The sequence below is a fragment of the Anguilla anguilla genome, chromosome 13 (assembly GCF_013347855.1).
Source record: "Anguilla anguilla isolate fAngAng1 chromosome 13, fAngAng1.pri, whole genome shotgun sequence".
Taxonomy (NCBI): domain Eukaryota; kingdom Metazoa; phylum Chordata; class Actinopteri; order Anguilliformes; family Anguillidae; genus Anguilla; species Anguilla anguilla.
The window spans coordinates 17,772,680-17,795,731 of record NC_049213.1 but is presented as its reverse complement, the minus strand read 5'-3'; the positions used below and the strand labels follow the sequence as shown (position 1 = coordinate 17,795,731).

At 40.8% G+C, this 23,052-nt stretch overlaps 2 protein-coding genes across 3 annotated transcripts; both read right to left on the bottom strand.

Moving 5' to 3' along the window:
• Positions 1-3,556: 3,556 nt before the first annotated feature.
• On the bottom strand, positions 3,557-6,743 carry LOC118211252 (protein-S-isoprenylcysteine O-methyltransferase-like). Its single transcript, XM_035388321.1, has 5 exons — positions 6,466-6,743; positions 5,486-5,574; positions 5,076-5,245; positions 4,323-4,540; positions 3,557-3,932 (listed from the first exon to the last, which is right to left on the bottom strand). The coding sequence occupies exons 1-5, from the start codon at positions 6,736-6,738 to the stop codon at positions 3,750-3,752; spliced, it is 933 nt and encodes a 310-aa protein (XP_035244212.1). The 5' UTR covers positions 6,739-6,743; the 3' UTR covers positions 3,557-3,749.
• Positions 6,744-15,688: 8,945 nt separating this feature from the next.
• Positions 15,689-22,538, bottom strand: LOC118211131 (type-1 angiotensin II receptor-associated protein-like). 2 transcript variants are annotated; one of them, XM_035388010.1, is made up of 5 exons: positions 22,382-22,537; positions 21,860-21,894; positions 21,362-21,470; positions 20,546-20,756; positions 15,689-16,486 (listed from the first exon to the last, which is right to left on the bottom strand). In XM_035388010.1, the coding sequence occupies exons 1-5, from the start codon at positions 22,406-22,408 to the stop codon at positions 16,362-16,364; spliced, it is 507 nt and encodes a 168-aa protein (XP_035243901.1). In that variant the 5' UTR covers positions 22,409-22,537; the 3' UTR covers positions 15,689-16,361. The 2 variants fall into 2 exon arrangements, with proteins under 2 accessions (XP_035243901.1, XP_035243902.1); XM_035388011.1 differs by lacking the exon at positions 15,689-16,486 and adding an exon at positions 17,378-18,583 and having other exon boundaries at positions 22,382-22,538.
• Between the last annotated feature and the right edge of the window lie 514 nt (positions 22,539-23,052).

Genomic DNA, 23,052 nt, shown 5'->3' with positions numbered 1-23,052 from the left:
GGAGTGTTTGCCCCCATCCTGGTTTCCTCTGTTATTGCATATTTTTTACACTGGTTTCCAGAGTAAAAACCAGAGTAAACGCAAAACTCATTTTTAAAATTATTATTTTATTTATTTAATGAAAAAAAGTTATCAAATAGCCATCTGAACCCATTCAGTGTGATAAATATGCAATAATAGAGGAATTCAAGAAGGGGGTAAATACTTTTTTATGGCACTGTATATTTTGACCACTAGATGTCTTCCAACTGTCAAACAGTGAATTGAGGCAACAACTTTCCATGCAGAACAACTTTGTCTTTTTTTCTGATTTTGTTTAATCAATTACACTGAGGTTACTTTTGAACTGTACCTGAATTATGAAAACATAATAAAGCACACCAATGTGATTAGTGGGACTGGGAATTAAGCCCAATGGGTCTCATTCACAAAAATCTTCTTACATTATTCTTACTTTTGTTCTTAAAAATGTTCTTACAAAAAACCAATGAGATTCATGACACATGCGGAGACTTTTGTATTTGTGCCTATCCCAGGTGCATGAGATGATGAATGTTGGTTGTTTGTAAATTTAATGCACAATCCTGTTCCATGTGATTTGTATGAAGAAACAGCCATGAATATATACAGATTTTTTTTTAAATGATGAATGCCGAAATGTTCCTGGAAACGTTCTTAGACGCAGTTTACGATCAAATGTGATCGTACACGTTTTGTGAATGAGGCCCTGTGTGTGTAAAGATTATCTTGAAAACACTGTATAGTTCTCAAAAAGAACAACCTTATTTATAAAATTTGGCTCTTTTAGATGTTCCAGATAAGGCAATGGCCCAAACCTCAGTATTTTACAAACTTAGAAGCTGGAACATTCAGTAGCCTATCAGAGCCTATTATTCAAGCAGTGACAGGAAATAGACCAGAAAAGCAGGAAGCATGGGTGAAGCTGGCCGCATCACTACAAGGCTTAAATTGAATTTCACAAGAGTGCTGTTATGTTTTGATTTTGTCAGGAGTTGTCTACAACCATGTCTCATAGCATCCTCTATGTACAGCATGAAAGATTTGAACATATTGATTCCCAGAATGGGGCTTGCAGACCAAGGCATACCCTCAACTACAAGTACTACCAAAAATTCAGAATTAATGAAAGGTTCGATGGAGTTACCTGAAGTGTTATGTGTCATTAAGCCTGCAAAAAAAAAAAAACATCCAAAGCATTGTCAAATAGACAAAGTCCAGATGACAACCACAAAGACAAATGCTTCAGGAAGTTACCAACTTATGAAACTCCCCTGCATGACTAGATCTGTTAAGAGTTCCTGTTTTGACAGGAGCAGGTTTTATCTATATTTCAAAACTAACAGCAGTGATGAGAGCTAGTGTCTGATCAAAATTCATTTGATCTCTTGGAATACACAGTAATCAATGTTATTTAAATCCAGACACAAGGAGTCCAAGGAGCAAAAGCTATTTTCTGTGGTACTTTTATGAACTGTGCAAAGCTTTGTTTCATGCATGCATATTGCTTATCTAGTGTAGTGACCACAGGAAATGTCATCATGAGCAAATCTGATGAGGTAATGCTGGAGGAGATTGGACTACAACGCTAAAACAGCGAAGTTTGACTTCAAGGCTTTTTCTGTGTACTTAAACACAACGGCTGAATTAGACCAGAAATTGTTTCAAACCTAGAGGGAATTTTTCATGAGCTATATACAAATGGACGGTGCTCTTATTTGAACAGAAATGGATTTTGCACTAATTTCACATTTTTGGTTAAAACAGACACATTACTCCAAACAATACATACTTAAAGATCCACATTCAATGCTATACATTAAATAAGAAACTTTTATACACTTTATTATTCACATCCACAAGCCAAAGCAATATGCCAAAACATACCTCTTCTCTACAGCAAAACTGAGTGCAGATTATTTGGTATCTTGTGACTGTTCAGATGTGAACACACATATACAGGTGTGAATTCTTCAAATCAGGAGTGAAAAATGTAATTCCTAAAAGATCAGATTTAAATTCAAAATCTTAATCATCTGCACCACCTGAAACCTACTGAGTCCTGTCAAAAACATTCAAACAAGTTCCTTTTTGTACCGCTTCCCCAAAACAATAACTTTTATTACAATACAGTTAAAAACATTTCACCAATGTAGTGAGTAATTACAATCAAAAACGGTCATGAAAGCACTGACAGATTCAGAACAATGAAGGCAATCCATGTTTGTTTGATTACTTTGTAACCAGGATTCAAATGAAATCAGGTACGCAGTATGGTATTAAAATCATCAAACCAAAATCCACCAATATCAGGCCACACACAGCTCCCTGTCTATGTGAAACAGTAAAGGTAATTACATGAAGCCTTCCACTCACCACAAACCTCACTGTAAACCTCACTGTCAAAAGTGATGATTTGAGGCAACTGGAAAAAGACCCAGATGAAGCCAGCAATATCCAGGATCAGAATCTCTTCAAACGTTTTACTGCGGAGCTTAGTGGAATGATCACATCCAGCAATGTTTCTTCTCATGTTATTTTGCAGCTGTTTAGCCTACTTAATTTTTCCCCCTCAGCCACAGCATTTAAAAAATCAGAATAAAAAAATAAAAAAAATCAATAAAAATGTAAAACAAAACCATAAATAAAGTTTCAAACTTAAAAATCTTTGTGACACAGAGAGAACATAGAGAAGAGTGTGGAATAATGCCCATTAATTGTGTAAAAGTTTAGAGCTCACACAAGGAGTCAGGAAATGGTGATGCCCACTGTTTAGACCCAGTCTGAGACATTTGAGGTGTCATTTTACAAGTAGTAATGGACATTGTACATCTTTTTCTCCTCCTCAAGACCATTGCATTATTTACAGTAAGTGGCAAAAATTTGCACAGTATTGGTGTGAAAAAAATAAAATAAACTCACGGTGTGCATTTAGAGCGTAACATTTAAGCACGCAAAACAACTTGGTACCAGCTTCTGCTACATGGAAAAACAGCCAACGGCTCCTTGCATTTGCGCCACAAACACAGATTTTCTTAGCTATAGCCAGGTTCCACTTTTCAATCAAACACTGTGGAGAGTGCAACTTTATATAATCTGCACAATTATTCCAGATCCACTCACTGGTAACATGTGCCAAAGCAATTACGGTAAAATCTTGGTATACCTTCACAAATTACCACTAACAACCCCGCAGCATTCCTACAAACAAACATTTATCATTTGTGACCGTGGAAAATATTTGTCCCAACTCTCAACAAACACTGATTTCCAGCCAGAGGTATCTGATCATAAACCGGCTTCATACAGTTTCATGTGACTCAAATCCAATTCACAGGCACAGGTTCCTCTCCAGGAACAAAAAGCCCTCTTGCTCTCAAACTCACTCATCAGTAACTAACAGAACGCAAAAAAAAAACAATCAAGAAATTCAAGAGATGCACAGGGAATCAACAAAAATTGTAAAGAAGCAGGAAGAGAAAGTCGCTGGTTGAGGGTTTGCGGGGAGACGCTGGGAGGTATGGGCACTTCTGCTGGGGGGCTCTACAGTGCTCAGCGTATCAGTGTCTCTGGTTGCCTGGCGCAGGCACTGGGACCTCCATGCAGCCAGGGGGCAGAGCCACAGTGTCACTAGACTGCCAGCTGCCCCCAACTCAGAGCCGGCCTGAGGAGGCTTTGGCATGTTTATTCAAATATATTATCATTTCTTTTTCACTTCCCCTGCAGTCAGTTTAGGGCTCCAAACACATGCCCTGGATGAAGGGCAGGCCTGTAGGCACCTTTTGCTTGTACTCCAAGTACTCTGGTCCAAAAAAGAGAATGAGCGACATCTCCTCCTCCTCAATGCGCTCCCGGAAAAAGCGCCAGCTGGCCAACGTGTAGCCCAGCACGCACACAGGGTTACAGAGCACCACCTGCAAACAAACAAACAAACAAACAAACAAACACACACACACACACAAACAAACACACACATGCGCACACACAAACAAACAGATGGACACACAAACAAACGAACACACACACACGCATGCACGCACATACACACACACACACAATAATGCTTTGAATGACAGAGACCAGGCTGAGGCAAGTGAAACATAAGTGAGGAATGGCTGAGATTTCTAAATGAGATCAAAGACACATTAAGAATTAATAAACACAATAGCCTGGATTACAAACTACCTTTAGATATCTCTGTAACAACAGAACAGTATGTTCATCTGTATACTCATTTACACACGTGCCTGCTTTTTATTTTTATTTGTTTCTCCGAGACGTGTAAAAAAACTAGATGCCGGTACCTGCGTGCCGATGCTCCAGTAGAACCAGCCCACATAGGAGGGGTGCCTGAAGCAGGAGTACACCCCAGTGGTCACCAGCACATGGCTCTGGGCCTTCTCGTTCTGGACGATGTGGTTGAAGTTGGAGCCAGCGGTCAGCATGGCAGACTTCCTCAGGCACTCCCCACACACCACCATCAGCAACCCCATCAGACTGAGCCAGCGCCACTGCTTCAGCTCTGAGGCATGGAGGGAGACAGGCTTGATGTCAGGCTTTACACGCAGCGCGCACACTCGCTCTCTCCACATTACACACATAGACAGGCTCGACGTCACTCTCTACACACAGCGCACACTACACTGTACTCACTCTTGCCTTCTTACACACGTACGCACACAGCAAGCAGTGTTAAAACAACAGGGAAGACAAGTAATGCAAAGAATGCCCTGGGATGACTTTTAAATATGTCTTTTTTTAAGTTTGATCAGAATCAAAAATGACACAAGTGTGGATTTAACAAAAAGGGAAAAACCAAAAGACCAAAAGAGTAAACACTGTACTCAGGTCGAAGAGAACTGATGGACAGTCTCTATTAGGGCATATTCCTTGCTGATTATGTTGACTGACCAAACAGGCAGAGACAGAGCAGGCATAAATGGGATACAAACAAGGGCATTAAGATCAACACCACGTAAAATTTAACAGGGCACCGATAGACGAAGCATAACTGTGGATACACACACACTGAACACCACACTCAGCAGAGGACAGACCTGGGACCAGAAGCACCTCCACAGTAAACTCCAGCCATGAGGACAGAGCAGCCACATTGTACTCCAGGCTGTGGTTGAGGAGGAAAGAGTCTAAGGACAGGCTTTGGGGGTTAATCATGGCCGTCACCAAGTATTCAGAGTAGTGGAAGAAGGACAAGGAGCACATGTACCTGCAAGTAAACACAAACACAATAAAACCATAAGTGTCTGACACCACGTTTAACCAAAGACATGAAGTCACATAAATATCGTCCAGCTCACAGTAAGCACAAGAAGGGATGAAAGGACAGCCCTAAATTTTAAAGTTTACAAGTCGTTGTTTGACCTTCCTACATTAACTTTAACATGAATTAATTTCAATGGCAAAATGCATCTGTACAATGCATAAAGTATTAATTTGAAGAGTTTACCAGCCAAAGTGTGTCCATGTTGTCTGACTCAAACTGATCAGCAGACCACAGCCAAAGGTAAAGCCAAGAAAACAAGCCCGCACAGCAACCTGAGAGAACAGAGAGGGGCAGTGAGAGAGGGAGAAGGGTAGGGGAAGAGAGAGAACAATGATAAAATCTGACAGTAAGACATTGTTCCCTAACAGTTTTGGGTAATCTGGAAGGACAGGTAAAACTCTTTACTAACTACAGTAGCTTGCAAACAAGATGTTCGCTTAGTGCAGATAATAAATTAAAAGAAGTGTAACCACTTTATCAGAAAGCAGGTCAGAAATAAACTTTCTTGTCCATTTAATGAAAGACAGTGAACCTAATCCGTTACTCCCTTCCTTTCAGTCATTCACCGAATTACATACTTCATGTAAACATTTTATTTCACAACTTGAAGCTAAGTCGGACAATTAGCTACATTAATTTGCATAATGGCATTATTAAGCTGTCATTAGGTAAGAGCAAGCAATGTCGACATCTACAAGGTAAATAACTTTATGCTTCAGAGATGGAAAGTCCTGGGGTCAGAAAGTAAAAGTCCTGCCAAATGTTATCCATGAACTCAGCTAACTGATCTCAGTTTCATAATTAGTTCTACCTGCTGACTGAAGAATTGTGCTACTTTAGCAAATCCGGAAGAGGAAAAAAAAATTTGCAAATGAATTTCTTAGCAAATGAACGCAAAATGTAAATCTTCTACGCAGTGAAAGCATGTTTTGCGAACTATCATGAGTTATTTAGAGCAACAGACATCTGAGTTTTTCAGAGACAGACCCATTCCGGCTAACCAGATATAGCCAACGTTAATATAACTGACTTGAAATATGCTACATTATGTTAGCCACAGGTGCCGCCGTTGATGTCTGGTCAAACGACAGAGCAGTAACTAATCACTACACAGCATGTTATAATGACAGAAGAGTGCGGTAAGCACGAGTGTTTATCTTTACCTTATAAATAGGTCCTTTGTACACGACAAGCAAGAAGCTGTTAATCACCACCAGATATACAGCAATAGTCACTTTGCCCCCTGCACCGGTTAGATAGTCTGATACCCAGGAAACGTGGGACGTCAGCGATGAAATAATGGGAATTAAAATAACACAGAATCCCAAAATGAAGCTTTTTATACTAACTCGCCCCTCTAACACGGTCTTACTACCTGCCATGTTGGAAAGTGCGGTCTCTCTGAACATCGCGAGGTTTCTCAATGCGACCACCATAGATATATGCGACACGCTCAAAACCTCTAAAGATGCTGCGGAAAAAAAGGAATTGGAATAAATATTTGTCTCCCTCTGGTGAATGGCAGTCATAATGAAAGAACACAAATCTGTGATAAACAGAGAATTAGCTGATAATATGTTCAGCGTACATTGATATCCGCTCAGTATGATTAATTATGAAACTCTTAAAACAATGTATTCGAATAAACAAATAAACAAGTCAGTATAGTTACCATTTTTATTAGAACGAACAAACAGATAAGTATACACACTCCATTACAAATATTAATTCGTACTGGGCCAATGTAAAAAAAAAAAAATAAAAAAATAAAAAATAAATAAATAAACCTCCGTAGGTAAATACGCAATAGGTTATAGGTTCGCAGTCACTTCTGTATCTGCTCATTGCCCTTCAGGAGGCCAGTGTGCCTTAGCCTCGAGAGGGGGCTATACGCATAAGCAAGTGCATTCAAATATTAATAAATAAATAAACAGAAAATGATAATGTTGTTCCACAAACAAGACAAGAACAAACTATGCATTACAATGAATAAAAGGACACACTACCATTCTGTCGAACTAGTCTGTGAGAACTTTCCTGGTGAGTCATGCTGCTATTCAAAGGAGGATTTCAGCTAGACCGCCATTGGATAATGAATGCCATATCTGATGCATTGCCAAACCCATAGGGCAATGGAGAACATGTTTGTGAACTGAAGGCCTTCCTCACCTCTGTATCCAGAACTTCTTTACTCATTTCTCCGTTTTTGAAGGTGCAATTTAAATATCCTTGTCTTCTCTCTTCTTCAGGATCATTTGCTAGAGTCAGGCCCAGCACTATACTCATGAATGGACAAAGGGTTTTTCCCCTTCTTTTCCTCTCAATGAATGCTTTCTCTTGCTCCTTTTTCACAAATACATTTCTTGTTCTTTCTTCGTATTCACATGTATTTATTCTATTTTCCCAAGTGCAGACATCATTTACTATGAGTAATTCAATAGCATTATTTTACTTGATGGGAAACAACTCTCTTTTGTTTGGTAAGCTTTGAATAGACTTGAGTTGAACTGTTCCTGGTTTAATTTGGTGCAGATGGTATACACATAGTATAATGAAAACCCAGACCCAGGTTTCCTGCGCATGGCAGTTTGGGTGAGCTTCTCAGTTGTTTTCACTACTCACAGATCACTGTATTAGCTCTCTCGACTAACAGCTCCAGCTTACGTAGGTACCCAAATCACAATTCCCAAAACAAATATGTTCCACCAGGGTGTTTACATGTCCATTTCGTAAATGGACATGAATTACTCTTAATTTTACCCTGGTAATCAATATGTATGCAATGGCCCATCACACCACACACTGCTCAGAGAGGAGGGGTGATGATTTCGCACTCCTGTGGAGAAAAAGTCACTGTTGATCAGCTGTGTGACATGGGACTGCTCCTCCAGACCCCCCACCCCCATCACCCCTTACACAATTTACTTACACAATTTACATTTACATTGCATCCATTTAGACAGCTGGATATATACTGAAGCAATGCAGGTTACGTACAACGGCTTGCTCAAGGGTACAACGGCAGTGTCCTGCCCGGGCATTCAACCTGTGACCAGTTCCTTAGTCATTATGCTACACTGCCACCCTGGCCATCACCAGGGCCATAATCTGTGGAGGGGGAGCAAAAATGGGTCAAAAGGTCAAACATCACGTGTTATGCTCTCAGATCTCCTCTCAGTACCATGCACCCTTTTTATACTGTGTTTCATGAAATAAAATTATAACTCCCACTCTCCAAGCCATCACATTTAACACAGCTGCTGTCCTGGCGAAGGTCACTGGCATGGTTGTGTTGGGCGTGACAGTGGAGAGGAGCAGAGGTGTTAATGGAGCCAGGGGCTTCTCGAGTACTTGTACCACATGGACGGTTCCTTTCAGACTCAACCCTGAAAGTACAAAATCGTGGGAAAAAAGGAACAAGTCAAGCTGGCTTAAGAGTGTTCCTCTGGGGCTGACCTACTGCTTCCTCTCTTCCCCTGGCTGTGACATGAAACTATCAATCCTGCCATCAGACCTCGCAGGGGGTTGGTGTGGGCTGGTTGGGCTGGACTGTAACCACTGTGTTGCAAGTGTCACATTCTCATCATATTGTTGCAGTGATAGTTGCTGGTAAGATATGTTGAAATGACTGTTGTATTAAAAGAAATGAGTGCAACACATTTCCTTTTTTAGCCTCAAGTACAGTTTTTTTAAATGTAGTCATGGGACAAACTTTTTTAAGACAGGACTCAAAATAGAAGTTTATTACCATGTAGGGACCCTTCCAATACACATACTAGCATAGCCTAATGGACTATAAACCCACCTTGTACTGTATGCTCCATTTTGGTTCCAGACCCATAGTTTAAAAACTGCTGGTCTAGGCAGCGAGCCATGTTTTCCTCTACCTCCGGGTCCCTGCTGTCACCACTGAAGCCGCTGTGTTTAGGGTCTAGGGATGCCTGCATTTGAGCCTTGCTCTTGGCACCAGTCTTCTCCTCCTCAAAAATGTATAAGGATTTTTAATGACATAAATGACATCACTGGAGGCACATAAATCCAAAATATACATCGTAGATATTCCTAAAATTCTCCCTGTCTACATTTCCCTGTTATGTTGGATTGTAACATATCTGCTGTATGTGTACAAGCAAGTAATAAAGCTATATAAAGTGTGTTTTAATAGTTAACACAGGTAACAGATTTCTTCTGAATTACTGCATGAGAATCACATCCCATTTCAGCTTTGCCATACCCTGTCATTGTCACCCACTATACAACTGAATTATTTCAGTGTTTGCTGAAGTATCCTAGCAGCTTGGAGCTCAGACTCATAATTAGAACAGACAGTAAAGTGATGGTTATGCCAGCAGAATATCTACTGAGCTCTGCAATTTTTCAAACCAATCTTCGGAGGCAAATTCTCTACGAGGCATACATGCTCAGCCATGACTGAGTAAATCTGAAGCAGACAGAGAATCCTAATGAAACATGCCTGGAGGTCAATGAGCCCTGTTCCACTGAAACTCATCATTGATTGCAATTAAACAGCAGAGGGATAGTTTATTACAGTAGTGGTAATTTTAGTCAACCGTTAGAAATAGTTGCCAGTGAAAAATTGATGGATATTCCACAATATAGCTCAAAAATGGTTATTCAACACCTAAACTACTGTAAATGTAATGCACTCTCCAATTTTACAAGGCACTTGTACATGTACGTGTGCTGTGATTTCACCTGTTAAGTTGGTACAGCAGTCACAGAATCTAGCATTGAAAGTGAAAATATGGGAGTGCTGAGTGGCACATCCTGTTAGGGCACCGTCCCAGTGTGTGGATGTGTTTCATGGTTTGGTATCAAATCTATTGTGGTCTTCAGCTCCAAAGGACAATGCACAATTTGCGGTTGTTTTTGCCCAAGGAGGGAAGGACTCATTTGGCCTAGATGACTGTTCATCGTCACTCACTACCGAGCCCCCACTGGTCAACTGGGTGCCCAGTCTGCTAATTCAGGGAGCATATATGTTTGTGGGCTGTGGTGGAAAAATAAGTGAAGGTTTGACATCACATTTCATAGCAGAGTGTGTGCTTCTGTACACTCCCAAATTAATAGTGGTGGTTGAAGCAATAAGCACAGCTAGTAAATGCAACTGGGCATTTCAGATTTGGAGAAAAAGTGGGAGAAGTATGAAAACTGACATCACGGAACACGCAATAATATGAAATCTTACTTCAATAAGATTTACAACAAAGAATCAAAAAACACTTTAATCTCTGGAGCAGCTTTACTAAATTTTAAACAAATGGACAATGGTTGCTTAACAACATTGAATGGGAATTATATTTTAAAATATGAAATAGTATATCAATTCAATAATCTCAAAAATTGATAACCTTTAAATTGAAAACATATATTACATACAGTGAGCTCCAGAATTTTTTGGGATAAAGGCTTTTTTTAAATTTGTCTCTGTACTCCACAATTTTAAATTTGTAATCAAACAGGTCATATGTGGTTAAAGTACAGAGCACAGAGCCAAATCAATAAAAATTCCCGAAACATTATGGAGATCAATGCATACACATACTATTCATCTTTAGAATACTCTGGAATTCAATAACTTAACAATAAAATATTTCCCTAGGACCCAGGACCCAGCGACGTAGCCGATGAAGACAAGTCAGGCTTGCAAGATGAGATACAGGTAAGAGACCTTGTGTCTGTGGTTAATCAATTTGCTCTGTAGCCTGGCCTCTCCTCCTTGACCTCAATCCATGCTCATTATACACCCTGCATGATTTCACTGGGGAGTTCATCACATGGAAGGAGGGAGCGAGTGAAAGAGAGGTGAGAGAGAAAGCGAGAGACTGTCTGAAATGTGTGTGGAGGAGATATCAGGTGATTACAATTCTAAAACACCAATGCTTCTCTTCTCCTAAGATAGATTCTCTAAGAACACTCAGGCACCCCACTCACTGACTATTCTGCCACAGCATAGCAGCCTGATGAGACCAAAGATTAATTACACTGGAATCGTTTCTGGTAAGTAAGAAGAGTCAGAAGAAACCATGCAGGGATGTAGTACATCACAATTTAGTCAGCGATGTCATAATTTCTTGTTTTCAGTTTCTTGATTTTGCCCAATTTGCTGCAGAGTTCAAAACACTATTGTACTATATCAACCATGACTTTCAAGAAAAACCCTTTGTGATCTCTCAAGTATTTTACAGGGGAGATTTGCCATGTTAAAGAGAGAGGGAACATACAAGCATTTCCTCACTCTAAAGACCAGGAGTCAGAACAGGTGGGTTACAGTTTTAGTGTCCAATATCAACCCAGTGTTGGAAACTCTACAGAGCAGAATTTCAGAAGTTCCTCTGTAAACAGAAGTTCCTTATGTTAGGTGTGGAGATTATTCCAGGTACATCAGAAAATGTATCTTTTTTCTACTTTGACTTTTATTTAAAGCACTCTGGTATTAGAATGACACAAAATTCATGTTCTGATTTTTACATTGCTTAGTGATCAGGAAATGGAGCAGAAGAGACAAGGTGTGTCTGTCAAATGACACTACAGCATGGCAACACAATAAAAATACAGCACAGACACTCATCTAACAGAACAGACCAAACTAATATAGAAAGCTCACTGGCAAATACAGCACAAAAAGGATAATGAACTGGTCAACTTCTAACAAACCTCAAAATCCACATTAGAACTGAAAATGGAAAGCTCTCATATTTCTTATAGACATGAAGGCAGGGCACATCTCAAGCACTGATTCATTTTTTTGTGTATTGAGCAAGAGGAGAAAGGAGAAGAAGCTAATAGTGGGGGTAGAAGATGAGAGCGGAAGAGAAGACACCTGAGTTATACAGCAGAGCAGCCAGGCTCCCAAGGGCAAACGCATGCACTGAATGGTCAAACCGCACGTGATGCATTACAGGACACCTGCTCCACACATTAAAGGACACTTAGGGGCAGTCTCTGAACAATAATCAATACTCTACTTGAATGGTTTATTTCCCCATTGATTGACCTGTGATGCCCTTGAACAACAGAAAGGCAATAAATAATGAAATGCCAGTTCGACCAGCAGGTTAATTTATTTCAGATCAGGCAGGAACATACGGGTGGAGTCACAGAACATTTAATTATGAAAGCAGCACATATTTAATTTGGAATAATGCTACTCAGTGATCCAGTGTAGTTGATACATTCATTGTTTTACTTCCCCACAGGGATTGTAACAAAGCATGTGCCCAGAACTTGTTTTAGTACCATAGGTGCTAAATACATTAGCAGTTGGTATAGTAATATCATTGTGGTTAAACATATTGCATCCTTGGAAGTCTGTGGAATCTTCTTCACGGCATTACAATGTATGTGATGGCCTGTTCAGGTAAACCTGCTGCTCTTCTCTAAATTGAACCTCTCGCAACACAAACTAAAGAAAGTAACAAGAGATAATTAGAATGTACAATCCAGCTGGTGAGTTTAACCCTGCAGGCCAGTACCAATAAGTTCAAAGCAGCAGTGATTCTCAGTTCTGCTTCAAGTGTGAAAACAATAAATATATTTTATCATGGCATACCTATCAAACAATCATCCAATGGTAAGAAAACCTTGCATGTTGCAAGGCTGCAGACTTTCCATATGGCTCCAGGCTTTGCACAATCGTACACAGCATTTCTCATTGTCTGCATGAGTTTTACAGAATCAAACAGGGTTGGCCAGGCACCTACTGAACTGCCAATTCCAACTGATGTGACAAAAAAGCAGTAAAAAGAAACAGTGCAGATATCTTAGAGACTCCTTATATCTTAGAGAAAAGTTCTTTTCAAGTTCTTTATAAAATGTTAGCACTCTTATAGTACCCAGGTTTTAGTACCCAGGTCTCAAGTGTTGTACCCCATGACCAGCTTTAGAAAGTCCTGCAGACACTGTGGCCCCCTTGGACTGTTACCAGAGACAATAGCCCCCTTCCCAATATCAGAACTCAACAGAAATGCAGCTCTTCAGAACTCACCCACAGGTACCTTTCCCACTGTCTTTTTTAAGGCTTGTGGGCCTGTGAGTGAGGCCAACAGTGAGCTCTTTAAACTCAAAACTTTGAACTTTGGGCCCTGAGCCAAACACAGACCACATGGCTCAAGGCGGAGTTACCACATTGTTTTTCATAAACCATTTTGATACTATTTTCATTCTAGTCAACCGCAAGACGGCCAGCTCGCTAGCACAACTGTGAGAATCAGACACTGATGCCACCATAGAAAAAGGAGCAGAAACACTCATGCTGATTCACTACAGACATTGGACAGAGGTTAATTTAGAAAACTCAGTGGTCTCCAGAGTTTAGCTTTAGTTTACGTATAGACCTCCCAAGCTTTATCTCCATTCAGTTTCAAGACCTAACCATTAGTGGAGAAACTGCTACAGTCCAGTACCAGGGTTGCTTGCCTCTGCAGAACCAGGGTGATCTCTGTTGAACTACTATAACAATCACAATGATAAGCAGTCATCAACGTAAAAAAAAAAAAAAAAACCCAACAGGTTTTCCTAGGATTCCTGAGTGGGTGATTATAAAAATCTACACACACAGCAGTTACACACCTCTTAATTATATTAGCAATACACACTTTTTATTCAGTTACACATAAGTAAACAGCAAAAATCTTCACTATCCTTGATCTGAAGCATAGTGACATGCAATACGCAAACAAAAAAATGAGGACATAAAATTGGGAAATAGAGATTAATAAAGATCAGAGCCACTTCAGTAAGAGATTGTACCCTCCGTATGACTGTCTTAAGCAGTACAAACTGAAGGCGTATTCTTCTAAAGCAATGATAACAAATTCCATGAAGACAGCTGCAAAAACTCTTCTCTGCTTAAAGAAGACCACGTGGTTCTGTAGCTCATTCTTCACTTCTAATACATTTTTTTGGATTCACTTTAATCGACTTTAGTTTAAGCTAAAAATAGACAACTCCTAAAAAAACCATAGGGACAAATACTGCAGCTCAAAAGACAAAAACTTCACAGAAACTCTGTCACGTGTTCCGCCACCCGGATCTGGTGAAAACCAGTGCGAGTTAAACTGCGTCTGAAGGCCTAACATTATCTCACTGAAGCAAGTGTGAGACCCTGTCTCTGCCATGTCACTCAATTAAAGTCCAGTCAGGGCCGAGTGAGCCAAACGGCCAGTAACTTCATTCCACCTCGAGCCAAACCCTGTTGACAAATCTGTACAAGTATAAATATTCACAAATAAAGCGGCAGCGGCATGAGGCTAAAGAAGAAAGACTTTCAAGATATAAAAATGCCCACAACACAAAGACAGCACTAAAGATTAGGGGCATGACAGATATTCTCATGTGTAACAATAAGGGAATGTTTAAAATTTCTACAAGTTACACACAGTGGTGGATGTGCTATAAAGACTGCGGCACAGATGTATGTTATAATAGGGGCATGACAGAGATTCCTACATGGTGCAATAGGAGATTAGCACAGGAGATTCCTACATGCTACAACAGGGATTTAGTTGATATTCCCTTATGCGACATTGGGGGCATGGATGTGCTATAATAAGCATATGGCAAAATTTCCACTATGCTGTAATAATAAGGGCTGTGGCAAACACGCCTGCCACAGGCCACCGAAGTGGCTTTCCTAGGGGCCCTCCAGCACAGAGACACAGGGAGAAGATGTTCAAGCAGTCCAGATTTATTTGCAAGGGTTTGGCAAGATGTTACTGCCAAGGAGCAGATGTAAAAACGCTGTCATGACAGAGGCTCCCTTGTGTGGGTGGGGATGGCAGATTTAACCTGTGCGCAGTGATTACCTCACTATGCACAGGTGCAGCCACTCCTGTTCCTGGGTCCAATTAGCCTGGCCAATTATCTAATTCTTAACCAATTATCCAATTGGCCAGGTCTAATTAGCTTGACCCAGGGCAGGTGTGGCTGCTTAAACCAGCCATCCCCACACCACAAGGGCATAGAATAAATGTGTAATTGCTATGATAGGGGTGTTGCAGGGGTTACACTGCAGTGGGTGGAATGCAGATTCCTGTGTGCTACAGTAAGGCTATGAAAAGTGTTCCTAAATCCTGAAGTTGGATATTAGGATGATTCATATGCTACAGTAGGAGCACATATTCCCTTATCCTGCAGTACGGGCATGGCACAAGCTCATATGCTACAGTTAGGACATGGGAGATACTTTGGTGTGTGAATCACCACACTTTTCTGAGTACTGCACAAACCCAAACCATTTCCTCCTCTGAAATCCACACTGAAAATGGCAAACAAACAGCAGTCTGCTAATAAGCGCTCAACAATTACCAACATTTGTTTACCAACTGTATCACCACTTCAGCTGAATAGTTATCAACACCAAACTGCTTAAAATACAGTTTAATATTTTTTAAGTCAAAGCTACCTTTAACACTAAACACTCGAATATAAATATTAATACAATCCAGTGTTAGCGATAAAAATGTTGTTAGTACTGATATGCCACTCCCTTGGGTTCCCAATAGTTTATTGAACCAGAACCTGCTGATGCATTTTGGACCATGTCATTAGTCAGAGCTCTGAGCACATAAAGCACATATGTCCATGTATGACATTCTTTGAACTGAATGAAACATTCAGAGAAAATACAGCTTTTTTTTTAACGTCTCACCTGTTTTCAAGCTTGAAGTAAGACGCTGATTTCAGGAAATGCACAAAACACCTTTTCACACCCTGCCCCCCTCCCCCCCCCCCGCCTATCTCCCGAAAAACCTGTTGTCACCTCAGCCTACCCACAAAAGGCCCTCAACTAGCTCCAACATGCTCTCCTATGTCTCTCAATAGGAACAGGCTGAGGCAGGCTGAAGAGGAAAAGAAGGAAAAATGGCCACTACACAAAATAGCACTAAAGATTAGGGGATAACATAACAGGCAAAAAATGCATAACAGATATGCTTATATGCAGCAACAAGGGAATGTTTAAGATTTCCCCAAGCTACAAATAGTGGTGTGGAAGTGCTAGCCCCAGCTAGCCCCAACATGCTCCGCCATGTCTCTCTCAGTAGGAACGTGGCCCAGATTTGGGGTCCCCCGCTTGCCCGTATGCCGTGCTTGGGCTGCTGGACTGATCCTGCTGGTCGATGGACTGGTAAGAGTCTCGGTTGCGGGTAACAGTGGGGAAGCCTGCACGAAAACAAAAACAGGGCACAGTCAGCCAACTGCTACAGGCTTAGTGCATGTGATACAGACACATGTCACGCACACGAGCACACACACACACACACGCATACATACACATGCACACATGCACATACACACGCACACACACACACACACAAATACACTTACACACACATGCACACACACACACACACGCACACACACATGCACACACGCAGCAGCACTTCAGCCTTGACATCTAGACTTTACAAGGCTGGTCACTAAGACCATCTTTAGAGTACTTTTGTCCAACTAATCAATGAAACCTTGCTGCAATATCATCACAAAGCATCCTGCTAATCCTAAGAGGGGGGAAGTAATCTTCAAAAGCAATGAAGACCAAGGTAATTCAATATATTTTATGAATGGTACTAAAAAGAAACAAATGTGCAGACAAGAAAAGGCACAGGAAAGAACCTCAATGCCTCTTCCTTCTCTACAGGGAGTACACTTCCTGTAGCTACATTCATAAAAGCTCAGCAATAAACATTCTTCCTTAAAGATAAGCTCAGGATTTAAATGTTTGACCATACTGGTTTAATTAAGGGGAACAGTGCAGTTACTGAATTAATCTACTCCACAAACCTGTCTTTAACCTAAAAGGCTGAAAAAAGAGAGCAACCATTTAAAATGTATATAGCTATTACATTTTCTAACAATAGTACTGCAACGTACTTGTAAATAGCCAATGTGAAATAGAGACTCTGACTGGCAAATCATCTCAGTTTAACCTGTATACCTGTGATTGTTTCAGAGTAAGAGAATAGAAGATCACCATCAGAATACACCACCATTTCATTGATCAAACAGGATGCTGAAATGTTTGAATTAAAATCTGCCTCTATACTGAAAAACAGTGAGTGTAAGTCTTTAATAAATACACTGTAATTGCTGAATTATTTTGGTTCATGCACTAACACCATCCATTTCTATTCAAAACAATGGTTATTAGTCAAAACCAGTGAAACCTGAGTGCAGAGCAAATTCTGACAAATTTGCAGCTTATTTTGAGGAAACCAACACAGTCAGTAAGTACTAGCAGTGGCTTATACCAAAAGGAGGCCTGTCCAATTCAGTTTAGGCATTTTAAGGACACTAAGGCACAGATCATGTTGTTGATTTTCCCGAATATAATTTATTAAAACTAAACCATTTAAAAATGTATATTCTAAAAAAAATTACTATTCTTATTATAAACACACAGTAATAAGTAAATGTAAAAAACACAATACCAAACAATATAAAAAACAAGCATTTCTTAAGTGAGCACCACATCATATAATTATTCCCTTCATTATTTTCAGAGCAAAAAAACAATCCATCTACATCACCTATGCAATGCATAATACTAAAAAAGGGAATCAATTCTGTCTGTCCAGTGAGATACAGTACACACTTTGCATTAAAACTGAGAGAAATTGTGCAATTTATATTTTGTGGTATTAATCACTAAAATAAATAAGAATTTTGCTTCTTAAATGGCTTTTCCTCACACATGCCAGACAGTGATAAAATACTTGCAGATTTAAATAATCTTATTTCTTCTATACCATACAGAATAACATCACAAATGCACATACAATCATGCAAACACACAGATAAAAAAGGAACATCTGAGACAGCAGCAGACATCAACAGCTAGGAAAAGAAATCTATACACACAACATGTATTAAACAGGTACAAACACAGGAAAAGGTGATTTTAATGTGACGGAATGACTGAGGATGACAGATATAGGAGGGATTCAGGGGAAGGTCCTGCATTGTGATTGGAGGAGGGAAGGAGAAAGGACCAAGAAAGTTCCAATGAGAACACAGGTGCCCCCTCATTCTGATTCGAGGAGGACTGAGGGTGTGTTTGGGCAATCCTGACTTGATAAATACAGTAGGGCTGACAGTTGGGAAGGCCGAACTCAGGTCATCTGAGGACAGCGCTTTGAATGAAGAGATGAGAGAAAGGAGCGGGGGGGAGGAGGGAGTGGGGGGTTCAGTAGCGCCGACCAAGCAAGGCACTGTCACAACTGTCCGTGGTGCAGCGACTGTCCAATGAGGTCTCCAAGTCTGGGGTTCAAAACACAAGGACACAGGTGGCCAAACAAGAGAAATACAGGAGAAAAACAGAGTCAAATCACAGGCAGAGGGGACACAGAAAAGACACAGGAAAATTGCAGAGGAGGGGGAGACAAACCAGGATATAATCATGTAAGGGGGACATGAGATCAAGACCAGCTAACATCTCACTGCAAGTTCAAATGAGTATGAAAGGCCTGTTACAATAAAGCATCTGACGCAACACAGCTGCATGCACCATTATAACACTCTCTTGGGTGAAACCAAAGCATGTTTATGTTTATCCCAAATGAGAGCACTGTGCACTCAATGTAAACAACTGCCATTCCTCCAGATTATGTGAAAGAAATAAACATGCAAAATAAACAATGCTGAAAAATAACTAGTTTCAAAATTATCTCTGTCTATGTTCTGTTAATGTAAAGAGATACTTCCAAGAGGGGAAAAAATAAGACCAAATTGATTTTTTTTTTTTTTAAATACTTCATTACAAAGGTATCCAAAAAGAAATTTTGCACTCACCGAAAAGAACCATGAAGGTTTCAATAAGGATGTTTCGAAAGAGATTTGTCACTTGTATAAAGATCACACAGATGTGCCTGACACACAGGCCATTCTTGGATACTGACAGGGAAACTGTGTGGTGCAGCCCATGGGGAGACTATGTGGTGCAGCCCATGGGGAGGCTGTGTGGTGCAGCCCATGGGGAGACTGTGTGGTGCAGCCCATGGGGAGACTGTGTGGTGCAGCCCATAGGGAGACTATGTGGTGCAGCCCATGGGGAGGCTGTGTGGTGCAGCCCATGGGGAGACTGTGTGGTGCAGCCCATAGGGAGACTATGTGGTGCAGCCCATGGGGAGGCTGTGTGGTGCAGCCCATGGGGAGACTATGTGGTGCAGCCCATGGGGAGGCTGTGTGGTGCAGCCCATGGGGAGACTGTGTGGTGCAGCCCATAGGGAGACTGTGTGGTGCAGCCCATAGGGAGACTGTGTGGTGCAGCCCATGGGGAGACTATGTGGTGCAGCCCATGGGGAGACTGTGTGGTGCAGCCCATGGGGAGACTATGTGGTGCAGCCCATGGGGAGACTATGTGGTGCAGCCCATGGGGAGACTGTGTGGTGCAGCCCATGGGGAGACTATGTGGTGCAGCCCATGGGGAGGCTCCACAATGTATCTTCATTAATAAAAGATAACCATTAAAGAATGTTATCAGTTAGTTTGCATGCAACATGCCTGGAACATTTTACTGTGACTTCTCTCAAAACTTGCTTGTAAGACTAAATGCATTCTAGTAGTGTTAGGGGACTGTTTCTTCATCTTATCTCACAACCAAATTAGGATCTAACCAGAATGTTTCACAACATTCTTCACATGTATAGTGTTAGCTGGGTTGCAATCTTGGAAACTAAACAACTTAATTCCTCTCTGGTCTTAAAAACTGATGCCAAAAAATAATGTTAACATAATAATTTATGTTTTAGCAATCAGTTTTTATCAGTGCATTAGAGAAACACAAAGGAAACTTCTGAAAATACTTTGTATATACTGCAGTAAAGAATTCTCAGCTAGCAGTTTGAATGTTCCACAGTGGTTTCCCCGCTTCTGAGAGTGCTTGTCTTGTGACCACCGCTTTAACTAGATTAGCTGGGTCTCTTGTGATATGAGTGTGTGGTTAGCACAGAGACTCTCAGCTTGAGTTCTATCCTTTATCACACATAAAAGCAGAGGCTCTGCCACAGCCCCCCCCCCCCCGCAACACAGGCAACAAGTGAAAATATTATCCCTGTCAGATCTTCAAATATTACCCTCCTATATCCATGAAATAACACTGTGACAGCAGGAGAAGGGATATGAAAAAGTGCCAGGGATTCTTTCACTTCCACTTGGTTTTGCGAATAAAGCCCTAGTTCCGCCAATTTAACCTTCCACTTCTCCCTCAGGACGTCCACTCACCAAAGTTGACATTGTAGTCCCCGCCCCTCTCACGGTACATTTGATAGACAAAGAAGCAGGACACGGGTTTGAGCAGGAGACTGAGGATGGCCATTCCCACGCTGAAGTGGAATGTGTCCCGGGCACGCTCTGGCAAGGAATCGCCCACTGGGTAGAAAAGCCCTATGTGAACCATGTCCGTCACCATGGTCACAATCATCCCAATCAGGAGCTGGAAAATAAGGTGGGGAGGAATGGGGATGAAAAAAATCAACAGAGTGAAAAACACGGCTAAACCAGGTCTGTTTTCAAAAATCAGAAATGTACAAGCTAGGGGGGATGACAAGAGGTAACATTCTCAGCCTGAGCTTCAGAACTACATTGATCACATTTTGGACTTAATTTCCAATCAGGCCTATGGGTGAAATATTCTGGTACACTGAACTGTTTTCCCCAATGACCCAGCTTAAGAGACATAAAAGAGTGTGGAAGAATGCAGCATCAGAGATTACAAATTAAATAAGGTTTTGAAAGAGCAAGAAAGTCCTTGAGCTGTATACGGCTCCTCAGGGGTCAAGTGGGAGAGAGGTATTCACATCTGTTCCTACATTCCAGATGACTTCTAATCAGGGTACATATAAATAACACAGCTCCCTTTTTGTCACTTTCAGAAACATATTTTTTGTTTTAATTTCGACATTGACGTAGCCATAGAGGGGCATTTTCTCCACATCCGTATTCTGTTCACAACACAGTTGCTCGGTGCATTCGCACAGGGTATACAAGTGCTTCAGGTGTTTGACACATGACTAGGAAAGGTGGTGTGGTTCTGCTCACCATTAGCACAGCATCAATGGAGTCCCTCTGTGCGATGGCCCACACGCCCACAGCAAGGATTGTGAAGTTCCCCCAAGCATAAGAGGCTGGCAGCGAAGCCATACAGCCCCTGAGAAGTGCACAAACATACACACACAAGCACACACACGCACACACATGAAAAAAATTATGATAATGAGAACTGTCTAAATTGGTACTGTATTCAGGAAGGTTCAAGTCAGTTAACCTGCAAAGATCTTGTGAGCTTTGTAGAGGAATGGCATTAAATGATGCTTCCTGATTTAACAATGCATGATTGGTCTTTTAAACGTGCATTATCATCAGTACCCAAGCATTGTGCAAAACAGTGTCCCTGTCTGAAACAGAAAGCACACATCTCCGATCCCCCGCCCCCTCTTCATTGCCAGTTCACAGCTCGGCTAAAAGAGGCTCTGGAGTGGACAACTCGAGAAATTCCTCAGGTGTGCGGAGAAAAACACAATATCCAAACCGACTCACCAGATGGTCAGCAGCCAGTGGACTAGCACTATGGCCTGCGGGGAGAAACGCAAACACATCACCCTCCCATCACACTTGTCTCACTTTCGCAATCCAGTAGAGGAACAACTCTACAGCAATTAACGTAGGCACTTTCGAAATTGAAGGCTAGTAACTACCAATAGTCGTTATAAAAAATTAACAGTTAACATAAACACGTGATAAACGATATCTCTGAAGTTATCGTTACAAGATACGAGAAAGTACGAGTCTACCACTATCTTAGAATATCGGACAGCCTATATCTTGTTAATAGCTTGTCTTGTTAGTGCTATCGGTAATTCGCCATGTAGCCTACGACGACATACATGTTAGCTAACAACGATGAAAGACACACGACACACTGCTTTTAATTGCTGTCATAATGTTCTCATTGCGTATACGGTGCGTAAAAACTTTCACAAAGTTGATCACTTTCATAAGAAACTGTAACGCCAAATCTAGTTGCTTTCGTTGTCATTAAATTCGCACCTTCGCGCTTACCTTCAAATTTATGGCTGGAATTTCCATTCTAACTGGAAAGTGTAGACGTTCCCGTTAGCTTTTAGAATGTCACATTAAAAAGCACAAAACCGGGCTCCTTTTTCCTGCCTAAGTGTCCGACCCCTCCCTCCAGTCAAGCATAAAACACTAACCATGTGACAACAGCTTGACTCTCTCCACGTGACTATTTACCCTACCGCCCCACATGACCCAAACATCAGAAGTGGCCTCTAATTAGTTATAATACATCATAAGGAAGATCCTGGGAGGGGACGTTTCATATCCTTTTTATTAACATATGTTCATCATCTTATAGTTTATATGTTTTCATTCTCTGGATCCAAATCCTGGGGTAAGCAATAAGCAGCCAACAAAACTTTAAAAAATATATTATACCAGTTTAGGTTAAATAAACATTTTTTGTTTATACACACATATCATTGGTACTATTATTTATTTATGTATTTATTTATTTATTTATTTATAGTACAACAGCTCCTCAATATTTAGCACATATTTTTAATAAGAATGCCAGATGGCAACATGTATTTTACACAAGAGCTAAAACAGGAATGAAATGTCACACATCTGCATTTATAGCAGTTAGTCAAATGCTAGTCAAAGGTTTCAAAAATCTAATATAATTTCTAAATAACAGTTATTAAACAGCA